We start from the raw sequence: 21906 nt of genomic DNA, 5'->3' as shown, positions 1-21906 counted from the left end.
CTGAAAAGCTCAGAAGGACTGGGACGAGAGGGAAGGGGTGCTTGGGAATAAGTTCTCTCTCTCTTGGTCGGTGACGAACATGTAACTCCAGCTACAGGATGTGTTTCCTGGAAGGAAAGTAGAATGCAACCCTCGTCCTCTTTCTCTCTTTGACTTGGTAAGCTGGTTATAATTGGAGCGGGAGATAAATATCATCGATATCTCTGGGCTAGTTAAACTTAAATATTAAAGTTAAAAATAAAGGTGCTTGATTAGCATTGATGGTTCTGTAAAGAACCTTTAACATCCATGGAATCTTTCCATTCTACACATTCTTAAAAAGCTTCACTCTTAAAAATCCCAAAAGGCCGTTTTGACAAAGATGCCATTGAAGAACCATTTTGGGTTCCCCAAAGAACCTTTCAGTGAACATTTCTTAAAAGAACATTTTTTTTTTTTAGTTTTAGAACATTTTAATGATCTGAAGAACATCTTTCCACTATATATAAAAAAAACTTTTATTGAATGCTTAAAGGTTCTTCATGGAAACATCAGTTTAAAAAAAGAACCTTTATTTTCAAGCATGTTATGTTTTTTTGGCATCTACGGTTCCACGAAGAACCTTTAACATCCATAGAACTTTTCCATTGCATAAAAAGTTGTTTAAAGTGTTCTTTAGACTAAGAAAAATGGTTAAGATCTGTTTACTGAAACATTCTTTACGGAAAAAAAATCGGTTCTTCTATGACATCACTGCCCTTTTTTTTAAGAGTGTAAAAGTGGCAAAAAAGTTATTTAGACTACTAAAATGTTCTTTACATTAATAAACAGGGTTCTTCATACATAAATGATTCCTCAAATCATTATGTTGTTGACGAGAGGTGTGCTTTGTGCCACTTACTGGACTATAAAACAAAATGACAAATTCCCACAGATGCAGAATGAAGGAGCCAAGAGACTAGAAGATCGTTAAGATTCAAGGGTTTTTTCGACTTGAAACAACTCAGAACAATGTAAAAATGTACTTCATTTCCATGTGTTATCCAAAAAAGTGGAGGGGGGGGGGTCATAATTCTCTTTTTAATTTTCTGTTGTTTCTTTTCCAGTTCTGGGCCCCCAAAGATTCAGGGAATTTCCTGTTGCTTAGCTCTAATAAACGACCCACATCTGCATCTACTAAAAGCCGAACGGAGCGAAAAAATGAGAGAACGGGGGGATTTTGGATAAATAAAACCAGATGGGAGTGGATAAAAAGCAGGGAGGACACGAAGGGCCAAGCGAGTGGGAGAGAGGGAATGTGGGCCAGAGAGTTTTGGGTGTTGATGGGTCATTCCTTGCATAGCTGGGACGGTTCGCTCATGAGGCGGAGCAGAAACACTCAACGAGCAGCTGCTAAGAGATCCCACAAATATCAGCTTTAAAACACAGATCTATTGCTTCATGTTATGTTTCAGTGCACTTTTCCACACTTTTTTCAGTTTAAAGACAAGAAAACGGTATTTGGAATAATAAAAAAAAAAAAAGAATTTAAACCAATTTAAATGTATATATTTTTTCTAAAGCAGATGCATCAGAATCTCATTAAATAATGACAAAATATTAGAAAAGTGTGGTCACAGTTGTTTAGAAAGCTTATATACTTTAGCTTAAAAAAACAACAATAGTCTGTTGATTTAAAGAACCTGAAACATCAAAGACCTTACCAAAGAACCATAGCTACTCAAACGAGCCACTGTGGAACCTGCTTTACTTTCTTCTGTCTTATGGCCTTCTTTGAGACTCAGGCTTATGAAGTGAGCTGAATGTGTTGTGTGTATCAGCAGTGAGGCGGTGTGGGAGAACATGGTACGGATGTGTGTGAAGAGTCGCCGTCTGGACGTGGTGTGCGTGTGAAATGAATCATGCCAAATGGCATGCTGGTAAGAATCAACACTTTCCAAAGATGACCTCTTATGTCATATATATGTCTCACTCTGAAGTGAGTCACATTATGGAAGCCTAATACATTGTGAATGACGTTTCATGTCGTGTTTAAAGCACACAAACACAGCGTTGTCTAAATAAACCTAGAACACTTGGAGCCTCTCTGTCTCATTCAGTACAATAACAAGAACTAAACATTTGGATTTAAACGTTTGGGTTTATCACAGCATCTTGCTCTCTTTTTTTTGCAGGAGAGTGCAGAGCGTTTGTATAAGTCATGCAGGAGGTTTGGTTTATTGAATAAGTTTAATCAGGCGACTGGTCAGTGGCAGCAGGCGTTGGAGGGGGTTAGAAACACACGACCGCATTCACCTCGAACCACTTATTACAGCTACGCCAAACACCTGGAGGCCGTGAGAGACAAGATCCTAGCGCTGGTGTAGTGAGTGTCACAGCTGTGATACACCTCCGAGGTCCAACAAATATCAAAACCATGCCATCATTTATTTTGACATACAAGTATATGTCATTTTTGTTATAGTATAAATGCTATTGTTCAGAAGTTTGGAGGTAGTCACATTATTGGAAGAATTTCTTTGGTCAGAAATACAGTAAAATAGTAATATTGTGAAATATTTTTACTATTGAAAATGACTGTTTTTTGTTGTAATATAAATTAAAATATAGTTTATTTATTTGATCAGAAGATGAATTTTCAGCATTATTGCTCCAGTCTTCAGTGTCACATGATCCTTTAGTCGTCAAATTCTGATTTGCTGGTCAAGACACATTTCTGATTATAATCAATCTGATTATATTTTTTGAAAAACCTTTTTTCAGGATTTGCTGGTGAATAGAAAGTTCAAATGAAAAGCATTTATTTGAATAATATTTTTTTGTAACATAAATGTCTTTCATATTTGATCAATTTAATACATCACTGTCGAATAAAGGTATCAGTATTTAAGAAAAAAAAAAAAACTGCTCCCTAAATTTTCACTCCCAATCAAATATTTGGAATAATTAAGTAACAGCTGCATAAAAATTCAGTTTTGCATCACAGGAATAAATTGCATTTAAAAATATATTAAATTGCAAATCAGTTATTCTAAATTTTAATAATATTTCACAATATTTTTACTTTTAAACAACCCTTTTTTAAAATATAAAGAAAATATTAAAATTGTTGTAATCTCTTTTGTATCTCTGATTGAATAGTATCAATAAAAAGTAATAAATAAAAGTTAAAAAAATGTACTAAATGTAAGTCTTTAATATTTTTTTCTCTTGTAGTTAGTTTGTTTGTATATATGCATGTGTCATGAATGTATTGTATACATTTCCTCTATTCTGTCCCATTCTATAGTTTTGAGAAGTCAGACACACATCGGTTTGAAGTGCAGAGAATGCTGATAGAGGACAATCTTTCACTGGAGATCTACATCAATCAAATGATGACACTGTTATCTAGGAAACAACCAAGAGGTATGTTGATTAAAGTTCCCTTTGTGTCCAAAACAAAATGAACCAAACACTTCACAATGATCTGTATATTTGACAGGCGAGTGAGATACCCAATAAGACGGGCAACAGAGCAGAATTACTTTGGCACTGCTTAGCAATCCAGAAGACATGATGGACACAGCAATGTATTATAAAGAGAAAGCAACTCATGTGGGCCGAGCTGTTATGCTTTATCATGAGGTACTGTATATGCACCGTCCAACTTTACCACTAGGTGCCGCTGATCGCTTATAAAATACTATACCTGTTTTCCAGGCAGGTCATGTGTCTAAGGCTTTGAAGCTAGCTTTTGCCAGCTGATCGCAGAGGACCTGAATGAAAACAGTGACCCTGCCCTACTAGCACAAAAAGCTGTGGAATTGTTGGTGGCTGCCAAAAAGGTAATGCACACCATGCTCTGTCATACAATCAATCATTTCATATTCATATCATTTATGCATGCAAACCTGAACACAAAGGCAGTTTACAACAAGAACAATATTCGTAACTCACAATGACTTTGTTTATTTTAAGTGCAAGCTGCAGTTTTGTCAAATGATCAATCTCTCGAAGCAACATTAATTCTGATTGGCTGTCACTGTTTTATCATTCATAAGCTGGACAGTTTGTTCCAACCATATCATTCCACTTGCCATTATTATCATAGTTGTGTTCTAATTTCGTTCTCATGGAATTAGAATGATTATTAAAAGTTTATAGTAATAGTAGTAATAGTAGATTTATATAGAAATCACAACAGTGTTTCGTAACTGTATGCACATGGATTTGTGTGTGTGGTACTATGAGGTGCTTCAGTTGTGTTTGGACCAGAGTTTGACCATCACAGAGAGTCTGACGGTGCCAAAAGACTCGTCCAATCTGTCTGAGGCCGAGAGAAAGGAGCTCCTGGAGAAAATTACGACTTAGCCACTGAGAAATACACACAAGCTGGAAACAAGATCAAGGTTTGACTTGTGCATTTAATAATCAATGACAGCACTCATTTTGCCCTCACAGAAAGATTTCACAGAATCTTATGACATGGTTCTTGTGAATACTTGATTCTGATTCACTGCGTTTGCAGTCAGATATTTCTATATGAACAATAGAACAATAGAATTGATGGTTATCCCTTCCATTTTCTACACTGAGCTAGTTTCTCATGTTACGTTCTTCTTACTTAAAATATTTTCAACTCAAATGAACCCTATAAAGCTTGCTTGATTTCTCAATCGTCATTGTATTGCATTGCATTATATGATTCAATGTAGGACATAGAACTGAGCATCTCACTAAGACGTTAATGGGAGCTTTAGAGTTAAAACTAACATTTGTATGTATTAATATGTATTTTAGTAGTCTGATATACTCTTATAAGGTCTTATTGATTTTACATTACATGCTAACATAATTTAATCTTACTTTATGGCCATATAAATATAGCATCAGCCTCAACCAATTGCATATTTTTTCTTATTTGGGGCCCTGAAAAAATGCATGGGTTTTCACAAGCTATTTTTTTCCTCTTTTATATTTATTTGTTGCTTATTTATATATGCACTTATCCTGAAATTTCAGGATTGGTGAATTTCATTGGTTTCAAACTCACTTGATTCTGTTAAACTCATCTTCCATCATTACAAACATGCAAAGCGAGCATGATAGACAGCACAACGTGGGGAAATGATGCAGCATTGTGAACTGTCAATAGCATGAAGCCTTGCAAACGGATTCTTGATTGCACTCGCTTTGTCATCATTACACCAATACAGCTTATTTTTTTTGTGCACTCCCGGGTCTGAATGACAGCTTTTATATCACCAGTTTCTCATGTGAACTGTTCCAATGAAACTGCCAGACCCCTTATAATTTAAGAGAAAACATAGCCATACTCTGGAGGAATGGTTTTCACCATTATTTACTAGCCCTCATGTCATTCAAATCCCTCTCGATGCTGTTTTTTTTGTATGGAACACAAAAGGGGTTTGAAGACACTTTATGCAGGTCTGAAAACCTACATTTAATTCTCTTCCCAACACAAATGTTTTGTATGGACCCAAAAGTATCCGAATAAGGTAAAAAAGTTTTACAGGATAACAAATTAGATCACTATAGTCTCTTGCTTGGAATGACATGAGGGTCAATAATGTATTGTCATTTTTGGATGAACTATTCCTTTAAAATCTGTTTCTAGTTATGTTTGATAAAAATAAAAAAAAATTACTGTATTTGTATTAGGCTTGGAGTAAAATAGAGGAATTGAGATCAACACGAGCTTGTACGTGAGTCAGACCAGTCTGGAGGCTCTACAGAGAGACACACACTCATTCTGCCGAGGATGATGAAGAGCTGGAGGAAGATGAGAACGTCAATCATTGAGAGAACGACTTGCTTAGGAAGTCCTTCAATGCACACAACTAGCTTACAGAAGCCTGTCTGCCGGAGTCAAACCTTCCTGAGATTAGCTCACCCCATTAAAAATTTTTTAAAAGTGCCAGTCTAGTAAATGACGTCTTCGATAGGTGTGTGATTTACAGGTCCTTAAGTAGAGTAGCTTGTGTGTGTGGCCTTTGAACAAGAATGCCATGGGACCATTATATTTAAGTCATTTTGTACAACTTACAAATTATTTAATGACCCTGCTATCTTTGTATCATATATCTTGTATACATTTAATGTTTACTTAATCAAATTGAGTGAATTACATTACCTCTCTCTCAAAGTTAAATGTTTAGGTGGTTTGTGTATTTTGTGGAAGATACAATGTGTTTTAAATATTCATAATGTGTTTGATTTGATTTGATCTGTCCCTGATCTTCACTGATTAACATTATCCCTTTTTAAAATCAGTTAGAATAAAAACTAACGGCTGTTTCCTCAGCGAATCAGTTCGAAGAGTTTGTCTCAAAACGGGATTGTTTAAAGTTATTTGTTTTCGAGGTAAGTTTTATTGATAATGGCTTTAATTATAATTTCAGTTCAGTTTGTTGCATTCACGTTTAATTTCATAACATTATACTCATTTAAAACATGTTTTATATTGCCAGACTGGTATTTTCACTTTAGTTTTTGAAGTTTAAGAATTGTTTTAATTTGAACTGGTTTTTAACTATAAAAGTGGACAAAGATGTTTAGCGCTGCTGGTGTTCAGTTTAGTAAAGTTGACTCTTTTTAATGAATCTGTTCACTGATCCAGCTAGTCAATGCCATAATTCACTCGTTTACGTGTATTAGTAAGGTAAATATGCAGAAAAAAGTTTTTTGTTTTATAGTTTATCCTGCATCAGACAAATGAATCACGATTCAGTTGAACAATAGGCCTGCCGTAAAACGAAACAAGAAATGCTCTGGATTTACAACCTGTGTCTATTGTAAAGGACAATAGGCTTTTGGACTTTCACAAGAGCCCTTGATATTTACCAAACGGAAGGAACAATTCAGCAAAACTGTTTCCACAACAAAACAGATCTGATTTGTCTTCTGTTGTGCTGAGACTTGAGGTTGTTGTTAATGATTCATTTGTTTAGAAAACATTTGTTGAGCAGATCCAGCACAAATCATATCTCTGTACATATTTATTCAGTGTGTTCAGTATTTCTGTTATTTAACGTGCTCATGACATAACATGTCTAATCAGCGTGAGTTGAATAACTAAGCAACTCTGATGATTCAAATGAATCATCAGAAAGAATCGTTTACTTTGATTCACATGTCTTCCACAGTTTGCTGTTTCTCAGGGTGAGGATCATTATGAACGCCCATGGAGACTCGTGTTTATAGAAACCAGACATAACACACGTCTGACAGCTGCAGAACATGGACTCGAGCAATAAACACAGCTCAACTAACCAACTTCAGGAGCAAACTCACTCTCTGACAGACGAAAATGTAAGATCTTTTCTTGTCATCTGAAAGGAATTCATTAACTCTTTAAGACATTTCATTAAAAGCAAAAACAACAACATTTATTATCTTAGTTTAAAAACAGTCCATTATTTAAGCCAAACTGTTTATATAAATAAACATTTGGACTTTTATCTTTTATGCATTTTAAACAACTGGGTTGTAAAAACCCATGGTTTTTAATCAAGGTAAGTGAGAAATATATTCTACCACTCAGAAGTTTTGGGTAAGAGTGATTGATTTATTGTTTTATTTAAGAAATGATTACCTTTATTCAGCACTGACATATTAAACTGATTAAAAGTGACAGAAAGAGAAAAGATATCTATATCAAATAAAGGCTGTTCTTTTGAACTTTCTGAATCCAAAAAAATAAAAACCATTATACTTTCCACATAAATTAAACAGCAAACTGATTTCACCATTTATAATCAGATTATTATTATTATTATTTTTTTTTTTTTCAGCAGGAAATCATCATATTAGAATAATTTCTGAAGGATAATGTGACACTAAAGACTGAAGTAATGATGCTGAAAATACAGCTTTGATCACAGAAATAAATTACACAGAAAACTGTTGTTTTAATTTGAATTAACATTTCACAATTTAATTGCTGTTTTTAATGTATTTTTAAAATAATTGTAGCCTTTTTTGAATAATTGTAGACTTTTACCAACCACAAACTTTGGAACAGTAGTGTAAAAAAACATTTAATTTTATGCATTTTCATAATTTTCCTCAGTAATTAATTACAGTAAGTGTTACTGTTTTTACTGATTATTATTATTCTAAATAAAATCTTGATTATACTACTATACGTATTCTGGGGGTCACTTAACATGTTGTGATTGATGTACAGGTACAGCTGCGGGAACGAAATGAAGCGCTGTTTAGTAAGCTTGACTCGGTCCAGAACAAACTGGGTCAGCAGGCTGCGTCAAAAAGTGACCTGTCAATCAAACTGGTCCAGTGTGAGGAAGACAAACTGAAGGTATATGGAAATATGGGATCTGTCTGATGTCTGATGCATCGGTTCATATTTCATATTTCAAATGCTCAGACAATATTCAACTGAACAGAGATGACATCACTGAATTCAATGATGAACTGCCTTGCATTATTCACACACTGTTCTCGCAATGAATGTTGTTCAGTTGCTTTGACGCAATGTACTTTGTTGAAAGCGCTATATAAATAAAGGTGACTTGACTTGATGTGTATGTGTTTCAGATATCAAAAGACCTCGTTGATGTGCAGATTGAGGCTAATAAAATGAGAGAGCGCTATGAAGCGGAGATCTTTGAACTGAAAAACATGGTAAGTGCGTGCAATACCAGTTTTAACCAATAGTTGTGCATAACCAAAGCTAGAGAGTACAACAATATATATATATATATATATCCTATGTAATCATAGTAATCATCTATGATGTTACTTTATTGCAGTTATGTTATCAACAAACTTTGCATACGTGACAAAAATATATAAGCAGACAAAAATTTTAAAAAACCTTATGAGGTAGCATGACCTGGGACTCACACTTCAACCCTCCCAGTGTTCAAACCAAAACTACTGTACACCGTTGCACACTGAAGATCAAAATAATGATTAACACATTTATTTAACGCTTTCCTCCCCAGGTTCTGTCTCAGGAGGGCACCGCCTCGTCTCTTCAGACAGAGTGTGACCGGCTCAGACAGGAAGTGTCAGCAGCATCGGCACACTTAGAAGTCATCGAGCGAAGTGAGCGTGACCTGGCCGAAGAGTACGGCGTGCTAAAGAGCAACTTCCTGTCTCTGAGCAGTGCTTATGAAAGAGAACACACACACTCAGAGGAGCTCAGCGCCGAGCTGCTCGCCCTCGCACACACACACGACACACTCCTGCAGGAGAGAGAGCGCACACACAGACACACGCTGGAGGTGGAGAGGGTTCGAGCAATGCTCAGCAGGACGTCCCAGAACAGAGTCAGGGTGAGACGCACATAAACACGCTCATCCTCATCAGATACAGTACAGACCAAGAGTTTGGAAACATTACTATTTTTAATGTTTTTGAAAGAAGTTTCTTCTGCTCATCAAGCCTGCATTTATTTGATCAAAAATACAGAAAAAAGTAATATCGTGATATATTATTACAACTTAAAATAATTGTTTTCTATTTGAATATACTTAAAAAAAAGTATTATTACTATGATGCAAAACAGAATTTTCAGCATCATTACTCCAGCCTTCAGTGTCACATGTAACATCAGTCGATCACATGATCATTTAGAAATCATTCTGATATTCTGATTTATTATGAGTGTTGGAAACAGTTCTGCTGTCTAATATATTTGATGAATAAAAGGTTAAAAAGAACTGCATTTATAAAGAAAAAAAAGTCTAATAATATATATTCTAATAATATATTTTCTTTACTATCACTTTTTATCAATTTAACACATCCTTGCTGAATAAAAGTATTGATTTTATTTAAAAAGAAGAAAGAAAAAAAAAATTACTGACCCCAAATTACTGACCAGTAATGTATATTATTATTACAAAATATTTATATTTTAAAAACATAGCTTCTTTTTTTTATTTTTTTTTTTTATTCATCAAAGTATCCTAAAAAAGTATCACATGTTCTGAAAAAATATTAAGCAGCCGAACTGTTTCCAACTTTGATAATGAATCATCATATTAGAATGATTTCTAAAGGATCATGTGATAATGATCCTAAAAATTCAGCTTTGCACCACCGAAATAAAGGATAATTTAAAGTATAATAAATTTAAAAACAATTATTTTAAATTGTAATAATATATCACAATATAAAAAAAAAATCCTGTATTTTTGATCAAATAAATGCAGGCTTGATGAGCAGAAGAAACTTCTTTCAAAAACATTAAAAATAGTAATGTTTCCAAACTTTTGGTCTGTACTGTATGTCCTCGAGCAGTGTGTGTTGCTCTACACACTCCGAATGTATGAACCGTCATACAGCTTTGCATTTTGGAAAAGAAAGGTCTAATATTACTTAATTTGATGATGCTGAGTTTCCATCACGTAAAACTTCTCACAAAGTGAGATTGAAGATTTTTGGAACTCTCAGTATGAATCCGCTTGAATGCAATTATCAAAATAGCAAAAGCAGTCAAATGCCAATAAATATGTATTTAAGATGTAAAATTTAACTTCCAATCGGGAAAGGAGCAGAAAATGTGGAAATCAGGATTAGGCATAAAATCATGTCTTCAGAATCATTCACACACTCTTAAAAATAATAGTGCTTCAAAAGGTTCTTCACAGCGATGCCATAGAAGAACCATTTTTGGTTCAGCAAAGAACCATTCAGTCAAAGGTTCTTTAAAGAACCATCTCTTACCTTTTTGTAATCTGAAGAACCACATTTGTGAAACAGAAAGGTTCTTCAGATGTTAAAGGTTCTTTATGCAACCGTTTAGACAAAAGGGTTCTTCTATGGCATCGTGAAGCGCCTTTATTTTTAAGAGTACATGTGAAAATGGGCTGAGGATTGAACAAATAGTTGTAATCTGGCTCAGAGGAAGACAGGAATCATGTCTTTATTGGAAATTTTCTGCTGATTAAGGGATAACACAAGACTTCTTCACCTTACAAATGGTTATCGAAAGAAGAAATGCTATGAAATGCACATATTTTATGAAAAATCAACACCTCAGAATTAGTATGAAACTAGTACTGGATTTCAGTAAGCAAATATGATAATAATAATGATTGCCTTTACAAATCCTGCGTATACGTGAAAGGGAAACAGCAATATTTTTTAATGAACTTAATGAAGTGAATGCATACTGTGTTTTTGATGTTTGTTTTAACAGCCTGATGAGTTCGAACAGAGCAAAAGCCAACTGGAAAAAAACGTAAGAATATCAGCTTTATATTATTATTACATATTCCCTATTTTTTCAAGTCAAGACAATATCTTAATTGTTTATTTGTATATTGCTTTTCACAATACACACAGTTAAAAGCATTTTTAACTGAAAATCATGTTTTAATATCTTAAGATCTTCATGCATCATAGTTGCATTTAGCAGATTAAATCTGGGCAATAATATAGTGATATTTTGCGACAATATGAGATATTTGAGATATGCTACATAGCAGACAGTGAATACAGTATGAATGCCAATAATGTAAGGTGTAATTATATATCTGATGTATATATACATATATATAGATCCGGGCGATAATATTAACATTTTTTTTGCAATAATATCAATAGTCAAGCTAATGAGATTTGCTATATTGGATATATTGCAAGCTGTACTGTATTTATGTGGATAAAGCTGAATGCACTTATTTTTTCCAACTTTTAATAAATAGCCATGCAATAATATAGTTTATAGATATAATAATATAGTTTATAGATAAATAATCAAGCAGAGATGCGCTATATATCTATCAAGTATCACATTTCTTGTTGTTGTCATGTGCTTATCTATAATTGTTCTGTAATATGGTGTTTTTCTATGTTTTTCAATGCAGGGAGTGCAGAATAACTTGAGAGATGAGTTTGAGAAACTGAAGAAAAGCTACGAGGAACGCCAACGACAGCTAGAGGAGAAAGTGTGAGACACATCATGACATCTCGGGTTACTAAACACTAGTGGGCGGCACTAAAATTACAATAAACAGGGCCCAAAATGTTTTGTGATCACTGAAATATGATCACAATTACAAAAGAGCAACTGTTTACCTGTCAATCACACACTGTGCTAGAGTTTTGAAATGTTGCCAGATTTGTAAAGGAAGCGAAAGATTTCAAGCAACATCTTCAGTATGTGAAGCACACACACCTGAAGTTCAGTAAACAACAGGTGCTCAGTTAAAAGAAGAATGTAAATTAGAAACATCTGTTGTTTTTTTAGTGTTTTATAAACATGTTGATATAACAAGTGATGTTTGTACCCATGGTGTTATTGTTAACTAAGACTAAATCTAAAACTATAAAAAAAAAAAAAAAAAAATTATTATTATTTATTGGTTAATTGAAATAAAATGGAAACGTTTAAATGAAAATGAGACATTTTAAAATACTAAAATTACCAAAACTAAACCTGCCATAAAAAAAGATCAAAGTAATGCACGCCAAATAGAAAAATCGAAAAGAAACACTAATAAAAATAGCGAGCACATAACACAATTAATACAAATGGAAATTAAAATAAAGACTGAATTATAAAAAAAGCAACTCTATGTTGGTGAAACCAAACTCTGTGCACCTGAGGAGCGTTTATCTTTATGAGTGGGGAGGCTCTGATACATGTGTGCACTCGATTAGTCGTGAGACGAGGGCGCTGAAGGTCAGCTGATGTGTGTATATGTGTGTGTTATCTTCCTCTCACAGTGTGGCCATGGGGAGGGAACAGCAGGAGAATAAGAGAGCCATTCAAAGCACCCAACATGAGCTGTCCCAGCAGTCTGCAGTCAGTATATTATCACTCATTCACACAGAAGATGCTGTATATTTGTGTTTCTGGCCGCTGATTTATTCCCTCTACACGCAGACGCTGATTATTTCTCAACATCAGCTGAAAGATGCTGAAGCTGAGGTTTCTAAACTACAAAATCATCTGAAGGAGCTCAACAGAGAGTACAGGGCACGACTCACACGCTACATTCAGGACGTGACAGTACGTGTACAAGCCAACAGATATATGGTTAACACACACTTTTTCTAGATGTGTTTTCAGACAAACTGATGTGAGAAGAGACTTGTAATGTGCTGTAGGAGTGTCTCACCGCAGCTGGGGAGGGGGATTTGGAAAAGAAGTTGAAGGGGTTTGTTGAGTCCATGCTGGAGGAGGTGAAAACATCGTATCGCTCCAGAGAGGAACAGCTCACTAAAGCCGTCAGAACGTATCGCAAACGCATGCAGGGTCTGAGCAACACGTATCAACAACTACTCATTGCTTACAGGTGCTTGAACAGCCACTGGTTTGCACCTGTCGCTCTTAATGAAAACTATTAACTATTTATGGTTCCATGTGTTGATTCAACACAAGGATTCACAAGCCTTTGACCTTTAAAATATGCACTTAAAGTCTGCCTGAGATATTGCATGAATATTTTAATAATTTAACCACACATTCGCATGTTCACCGTTCTGTGGTGTTAGTTAATGGTCCTATGACATGCAGGAACACATCAAATATATAATATTATATATGGTATTTTAGTAAGTGTTTTATTTTGAGGGGAAAAACTCACAGTCCGTCTACATTTTCCTCATAGCCCCTATTTAGGGAACGCCTGAATTAGCAAGTGCTTTTAGTGTAGTGTTATTTTAGTATCATTGAGATGCTATTTTAGTTGCTATTAATATTTGAATATTTTTTATTTTTCATTAGAGTTTACTAGATTTGTTTCAATTTTAGTAGTTAGCTATATATATGTTTTAATTTCATATACATATATTATTAATAAAATATAAATGCTTTCAACATATATTTATGTTTATTTTATTTTAAATAATAATTTTTTAAAGGTTTTTTTTTAAGACTTCAACACTGAAATTAACCTAACATTTTTACCAAATACTAATTAGCTTTTATAAAACAAAATTTAACATGCTCCGTAAAGGCTTAATCTTTTTGGATGTGAATTCAGATAATTTTGTCCCTTTCTTCTGTATGGGCGTTTTAAGACATTTCAGCCCCCTGTTAAAGCGAAACCTGCCCCCACACACACTAGATCTGATTTGGTCTGATAAGTAGCGTCTCTGTATCCCAGACTGCAACGTGAGCAGATCCTGGCACTCCCTGAACACACTTTAGAGGCCGGACCCCCTGAGGCCCACTTCAGTCCCGCGGGGGCCGAACTGAGAGGAGAGACCGAGAGAGAACTACACAGACTGAGAGAGGACAAAGCCCGCCTGGAGAGCCAACTGAAACTGGCTCGAGAACAGGTGTGTGTGTGTGTGTGTGTGTTATTTAATGGATTAGTTCTGTGACTTGATCATGTGCTTGGTATTTCAGATGGCTGAATCTTCTCAGAGGTGAGTATCATTCAGAGTTATATGTAAAAATACTTTTTACTGTCTTATTTTATGTTTTGTTTTTAGCAGGGTTGGACTAACTCAAGACGCCTGGAATGATGTTCAGAAGCAGATAAGAGCAATAACCAGCTCCACACAGGTAACCAATAGCAAGTCAGTCCTGGAACCTTACATAAATGATTGGTTCAAGTTAAAAAACTTTGATGGGCTCTGATTGGGTTATAAAAAACGATCATGTTCAAGCACAATCAAATCTGATTGGTTTATAATGACGCTGATCCAGGATAGTAGTAGTACATGCCGCAATAAACCATTAAAGTTAATTAACCATAATAACTGATAACTATTGCAGTATATTGTATAAACATACACAGTTATCCCCACATGTAACCATTAAAACAGCTTTAGTATCATCACCCTGGTAAACACAGTAAATCTCCACCAGGAAGCTCAAGAGAGGGAGCGTGCCCAACTGATCACAAGGGCGACGGTTGCAGAGGAGCAGGTGTCTGAGCTGAAGGAGTATGTGGACAATCACCTGGGCAGGTACTGTATTTGCACATCCACCTGTGATATTAATGAAACTACTTTCTAGGTGGCATGTGATGCTCAGGTGTGGTGTCTTTGTGCAGGTATAAACTGGAGATAACGCGGCTGCGCAGGCTGCTGGGATCACAGGAGGGAAGATCAAATAGTGCAAGAGCCTATAAGCCCCGCCCACTTCACAAACCACTCAAAAGCAGCAGTTATGAAATATAATGAAGCAGTGCATAAGCCCTGCCCACTCCATAAATGAATCAAAGTCAGCAGTTTTTAAATATAGTGCAGGTCTTCATAAGCTACGCCTGCTTCAAAAGTCACTCTAAAATAGCAGTTATCAAATTATGTGCTGCTATCTATAAGCACCGCCCACTTTACGTGTCACTCACAAACAGCAGTTGTTAAAATATAGGACTTAAACCCCACCCACTTCTGATGTCACTCAAGAGCAGCAGTTCAGAAATATAGTTGGCAGCAGTGCATAAGCCCCGCCCACTCCAAAAATCAACCAAAAACAGCAGTTTTTTAAATACAGTGTAGGACTTAATAAGCCTTCCTCACTCTGTAAATCAGTCAGCAACAACATTTATGAGATATGGTGCAGTACATAAGCTCCGCCCACCCTGTAAATCCATCAACAACAGAAGTAACGAGATAAACCATTGAAATATTTTAGACATTTTTGCAGCCTGCAGAAAAACATGATTTGGTTAGTAATTTCAGCTCATAATATGAAACTAATGGTGTGATAAGCTTTCTTAGGCCTAATTAAAATAATCATAAACCGCATTAGACAACCACGAAGTGTTTACATGCACATCTTACGCCAGAAGACATGAAATGTCATTTAAATCATTTCATTTTAAAATTAGAATTTTTTTTTTTTTTTGCATAGAAACACTTTTATTATGTCAAGGTGTTTTTTTTCATGATGGGGTTTATTGATTTGCATGCAAACCATAAAAACAGGGTTATAAAATAGATTGATTTTTGATCATTATAAGGGTTTTGTTGTACAGTTAAAACCAACACAGCAATATGACTTTTACTCCGTGTTTCAATCCTTAAGAAACGTGTGTGTTTGTGTGTGTGTGTGTGTGTGTGTGTAACTGAATTTGCTCTTCCTTCCTGAGAAACTATGTGTGGAATGTTTGTGAAGCTTATGTCAATGTAACGGGCTGCGAGAATGAAAGGCTGCTGACAATTAATTGTCTGATGGGTAGTAGTTCACACACATGCTGATCTCTGGGAAACACACGACACTAAATGTGACAGACATGTTATTTGTACACGTAATAAATCAATTGCTGTGGTTTCAGTCGTATCAGTGTTTTACACACTCTGTTTTCAAGCTTTTAGGCATTTAATGCATTTAATGTTTTAGTTTAGTGTTGTTAGAATCAAAAATTCTTGTTTTTTAATATAATTTATTATAAAAAAGTTTTTTTTTGATTAATTATATATATATATATATATATATATAATCAGTCTAATTTTCATCTACTATAAAACTTCTTTCCAAAAAGAATTACATAAAAATGTAAAAAAAAAAGTAGAACTTTTAAAAAAAACTTTAAAACTGCCCTGTAATTTAAAATACTGCAGGGCAAACTTGAAAGCGTATTACTGGAAAGAAAAAAAATGACAGGAATTATCTGCAAAAAGAGAGCGTGGAAAAGACAGAAGGAAAGCGTGGGCCAGACAGAAAGAGGCTGTGGGCTTGACAGATAAAGGGAGAGGGTTTGGGAAATGGGCTGCAGACTGAGGGGCTTCGAACGCCTCTTTATGAGCCAGGGAGAAAATTCAAGATTATGCGTATGGGAAATGGGGTGCAGTGAGTACAGTGGCCCCTGAACCCCTGGGAAAGGAGCCGGGCCGGGGAGGGGCTTATGGGTAGTGAGGGTGATTGCTGGGGGGTTCGGGGGTGAGCCGGTCGGTCGACTGTGTGCCAGCTCACACTGGGTGGCATCCGCACAGACACCCTGACATCATGAGAACATAACAGCAAAGACCACTCTTTACCGCACAGATTTAGCCAGATTGTAATTTAAATAATAATGATTCATATTTATTATTGTATATATGATTTACATTAAAAGTGATTTATATTAATATTATATTAAAACAATATTAAACAGAATATATTTTGTGTATGTACATATATACAAATATACATACAATACATTTATTATTATACCGAATTGTATTAATAGTATATTCATTAATATATCTATCTATCTATCTATCTATCTATCTATCTATCTATCTATCTATCTATCTATCTATCTATCTATCTATCTATCTATCTATCTATCTATCTATATATACACACACAAACTCATTAAACTATATAAAGTAACATATAGCATTATAAGAAATAATTTTGCAAGACATTTTATTTTATATTTTTATGTTTTTTATGTTTTAAAATATTGTAAATATATATATTCTTATTTTAATTCTGTATTATTTATCATTATTGTTTGTAAAATGGGATGAACTGAGGTATCACCTAAATTCAATATTTGAATATATAACATAGAGTATCATATATATATATATATATATTAATTAAACATTATACATTATATATCTTGTGAAATGCTCGCGTGCACACACACACACACACACACATAATTATTTTATAGATTTTATATTAAGATATTTGCACATTATTCATTACGTTAATTATTAATATTGCTTATTATATATATATTAACTATAGATATCATATATAGCATTATAAGAAATACCTTTATAAGAAATGTGTAACATATTTGTATTTAAGAATTTATCATTTGTCTTATTATTTTTCATTATTGTTTTGTAATTTAGGATTAATTGAGGTGTCTTCAAATAAATTCAGTCTTTTAATAATTAATGAGTGTCATCAGATAGATTTTGTGTCTATATATATATATATATATATATATATATATATATATATATATATATATATATATATATATATATATATATATATATATATATATATATTATTTATATATTATATTTATATATTATAGATTATTTATTGTTAATTTTTATAATATTATTTTACGTTTTGTATCAAAACATTTACATATATTGTTGTATTATTTTATTATATTATTAATGACATTATTTATTGATTTTATTATTTTTTTATATTATTTTACGTTTTGTATCAAAACATTTACATATATTGTTGTATTATTTTATTATATTATTAATGACATTATTTATTGATTTTATTATTTTTTTATATTATTTTATGTTTGCATAAACAGTCAAACATCAGTAGTATAATGTAGTTGTTTACAGCAGTCATTCATGAATCTGTCTGAGACTGTTTGAGATCTACTCGGGAATGTGTGTCTGATACTTCGAGCAGTGGGAAAATTCTGAATGCCAAATAATATTCCAGCTGGGCATCAGGGTCCATCTTCAGCAGCTAGTTCTTAAGATTATAAACCTGCCTGCAGTCTGAATATGAGAAGCGCTGCTTCAGCCGTTTGTTTGGCCTTCACTGCTCATGCGATATGTGCCTAATAAACTCTGGCAGGCCGTGTTAGAGCGTGTGTGTGTGTGTGTGTGTGAGTGGATGGGACAAGCCTTGTGAACGGCAGTAATTCATGAGAACAGGCTGGGGTTGGGGTGGGGGGGTGAGACAGAGCAAGAAAAAAAGTGACAAAAGCGAAAGAATGTGGGACGCGTGAGAGTGGAATTTGAGCAGAACTCGACTATCAAATTAATGAGTGTGTGAATTCAGACGGACAGACTGAGAGCCAGCGAACATGAATGAACTTTTACCTTTCCAGAGTGCATATACTTTACATTTAACTAGTCTTTTTTTATATTTAAATGAATGTAATTATCTTGAGCTTGAGCATAGTTCACATGGTCATAGACAACCTGGAAATTGGGTTTTTTCACCACTTGAAATGAATACAATCTTAAAAGTCCTTGCAAATATATATATATATTTTCTAGTTACGCTCAGTCAGTAATTGCTCTTTTGTTTAAAATGTTCATTTGTAATCTCAACGTCCATTTCTCTCCCACTCTGTCAGAAGCAGCTGCTGGCTGATCTCAAGCGTTCGGAGAGAGATCCAGCTCTTCACCACGTCTGGAGAAGAGAGAGAGAGAGAGAGAGAGAGAAGGCAGCAGTTGAGTGGGAAAAGGGCCTGCGGAGAGGAGAGAAAAAAGCACAAGAGTTTGAGAGAAACATCAAGAGATTGAGCCGAGAGATAGAGAGAAACGACACGCTGAGCAGTTGAAGGCGAGTTTGAGAGAGGGAGAGGAGGGGTCCCGAGAGTTTTTCCCACACTATGTTCTGTGCTTTAATCCGTGTCATGATTGGGACAAAATTCAGACGCCCTCCTGTAGCCCCTCCACACAAAGAACAGGCATTTTTCTCTCTCACATGAACGAGCCGTCCCGTATCTGGACCGTTCCTCATGTTTTGGCCCCGTTCCTGGTCTCACAGTCCGTTCGCATGTGTTCACACATTCTGGCCATTATCACAGGAGTTCAGCAGCGCCTCTGATCGTACCTCAGGGAAACACCCCAATCACTGATGGCTTTCAGGTGCCGCTGCATGAATCTGGGATCGTAGGATTTGTTCTTTATTACTGGAGCAAACACTTTTCTGTCTCTCTGACCTGAGAAACAGGTCACATTTCCTATCTGTGTCTATGTTGCACAGTGATCACAGTTATTAGTACATCATTTAGTTAATTTATATATCATAAAATTACCATAAAATGAGGTTTAAACTGCATTTATTTTGTGCACCAAACAAATTTGCATAAATAATGACTGTTTTCCGACAGGTTTCTAAACTCGTCCTCCTTTAGTCAAGCCATTTTGAGAGCTCAAGGTTTGGCTGGTTAGCATTGTTACTACACAGTCTGTATTTATTTTATTTTATTTTATTTTATTATTATATATATATTTTTTTTTGTTATATATTTTTTTTTTACCAAAACACACTAATTTCATCTCTGTGAATATTATATTATATTATATTATATTATATTATATTATATTATATTATATTATATTATATTTAGTTACTTAATTGTTATTCATTAGTTAGTTTAATCAAAAATTATTTATTATATCATAGTACTTTTTTAACCAAAACATAGCCTGATCTATGTGCTACAAAATTGCATACTGATATCAGTATTTCCTTTAATACGCAAATACTTACCTTAATCCTACATTTTATTTCAGTATTTTTTTTTTTTTACCAAAACTCAATTTTCTGATCTCTGTGCTTAGAAATAACACACTAATATCACTATGTATTTATTTATTTAGTCATTCATTCATTAAATCACTAATATTAGTAGATTTTTAACCAAGACATAGTCTCATATATCTTTGATTAAGATGAATCGCTCATTGTATTGTACATTGTAAGTCACTTTGGATAAAAGCGTTTGCTAAATAAATACATTTAAATCAAGTTATGATTAGTAATGTGGTGGTGCGTTTGGTAACTCTTAATCGGATTTCATTTTCTGTCATATATGATTATTTAAAATCGATGTTTCTTATTTATTGAAATATAGTAACATGGTTCAAATGTTTGTTTCTCAGAGAGGTTTCTCAAGACATTGACTGATATGTGTGTGTTGTGCAAGTCGGTGTGATATGCGACGGTATGTGTTGTTTTTAATATTAGAGGAGGGTAATTGGTTTTTGGAACGAATTTCATTTTTCTTAGTTTTAAACCTGAGTGAACTCTGAAATTGAGGTAGAAAAGTGTAAAGCTAAAGGTTTAATGGTTGGTATATTGTAAGAAAACTCTCTATTTACGCTGTTAATGTCGTCAAATGATCATGTTTTTGATGTTGCTTTTCTGTGTATCTCCAATTGTGTTTGTTTGAGGTGATAATTGGTAATTTTGGCGGGAAATAAGAAAGACACTGCCCACCCCGACCTGAGGAGCTCAGCTCTACACACTCACACACACACACACACACACACTTGGGCTTCCCTCCGCATTTTAATGGGATTACAGCCATCTGCAGACCCTTAAGGAACAAAAGTGTGTTCCTGGAGAAGTCGTGTTCTCCGGGGGTTGAAGTGTTATGTCAGCAAGCTAACACACACACCGCAGGGATCTGGAGCCTTGTGAAGATAAAACTAAATCATGAACATGCTTTTTGGACAAACATAGTAATCTACGCAACTAGTAATACTATATAGATTTTCTAATGTTTTTGAAAGATGTCTATTCTGCTCAAAAAGGATGCATTTATTTGATCAAAAATACAGAAAGATAATTTAATATCATGAAATATTATTACAAATTAAAATGTCTGTTTTCTAGTGGAATATATTATAAAATATAATTTATTTCTGTGATGCACAGCTGTATTTTCAGCATCATTCCTCCAGTCTTCAGTGTCACATGATCTTCAGAAATCAGTCTGATATACTGATTTACTGCTCAAGAAACATTTCTGATTATTATCAATGATGAAAACAGTTGGGCTGCTAAATATTGTAGTGTAAACCATGATACATGTTTCAGCATTTTTTAATAAATAAAAAGTAAACAACATTTTATTGAAAAAGAAATCTTTAGTAACAGTATAAATGTCTTTACTGTCACTATTTAACAATTGAATGCATCCTTACTTAATACATGTGTTTACTTCTTTAAAAATTAAGATGTGTAGATAAAATAAAACAGAAATCTTACTGACCCCACACTTTTGAACAGTAGTGTGCAATATTTATATTTTTTAATATTTATATAAAAATTTTAAATGTAAAATATATTTATTTTATTAACATACATTTATTCATTCATTCAGTGAATGCCTGAATTAATCCTATTATTAAATGACTATATAAAGTATTTAAGTAAAAATGTGTAGGATTTACTTCAAAATAATTTTCACTCAGGAACTGCTAGTGAACTTCACAAAAGAAAGAAAGAAAGAAACAGCAGGGAACACATTAAATTAAATGAGAATTACATTTTAAGCAAAGAGACTGAAATATTATTGTATGGAGTAAGTTTTTACT

The 21906-nt window shown here is 34.1% G+C and overlaps 1 protein-coding gene across 3 annotated transcripts; it reads left to right on the top strand.

The window, feature by feature from the left end:
- Positions 1 to 1618: 1618 nt before the first annotated feature.
- On the top strand, positions 1619 to 19758 carry ccdc78 (coiled-coil domain containing 78). 3 transcript variants are annotated; one of them, XM_026200636.1, is made up of 20 exons: positions 1619 to 1898; positions 2154 to 2344; positions 3269 to 3387; positions 3464 to 3606; positions 3682 to 3806; positions 4213 to 4370; positions 7128 to 7293; positions 8171 to 8302; positions 8542 to 8628; positions 8952 to 9284; positions 11156 to 11197; positions 11826 to 11908; positions 12688 to 12766; positions 12848 to 12973; positions 13072 to 13259; positions 14073 to 14247; positions 14318 to 14337; positions 14404 to 14476; positions 14783 to 14883; positions 18930 to 19758. In XM_026200636.1, exons 7-20 carry the CDS (start codon positions 7222 to 7224, stop codon positions 19096 to 19098), a joined length of 1680 nt encoding a protein of 559 aa, XP_026056421.1. In that variant the 5' UTR covers positions 1619 to 1898; positions 2154 to 2344; positions 3269 to 3387; positions 3464 to 3606; positions 3682 to 3806; positions 4213 to 4370; positions 7128 to 7221; the 3' UTR covers positions 19099 to 19758. The 3 variants fall into 3 exon arrangements, with proteins under 3 accessions (XP_026056421.1, XP_026056422.1, XP_026056423.1); XM_026200637.1 differs by having other exon boundaries at positions 1620 to 1898; positions 3682 to 4370; positions 14407 to 14476; XM_026200638.1 differs by lacking the exon at positions 18930 to 19758 and adding an exon at positions 14970 to 16253 and having other exon boundaries at positions 1622 to 1898; positions 3682 to 4370.
- The last annotated feature ends 2148 nt before the right edge of the window (positions 19759 to 21906 follow it).

The sequence above is a fragment of the Carassius auratus genome, chromosome 24 (genome assembly GCF_003368295.1).
Source record: "Carassius auratus strain Wakin chromosome 24, ASM336829v1, whole genome shotgun sequence".
In the NCBI taxonomy this organism is placed as follows: Eukaryota; Metazoa; Chordata; class Actinopteri; order Cypriniformes; family Cyprinidae; genus Carassius; species Carassius auratus.
Note: the sequence above shows the minus strand (reverse complement) of the source record. Positions and strands in the feature narration are given on the sequence as shown.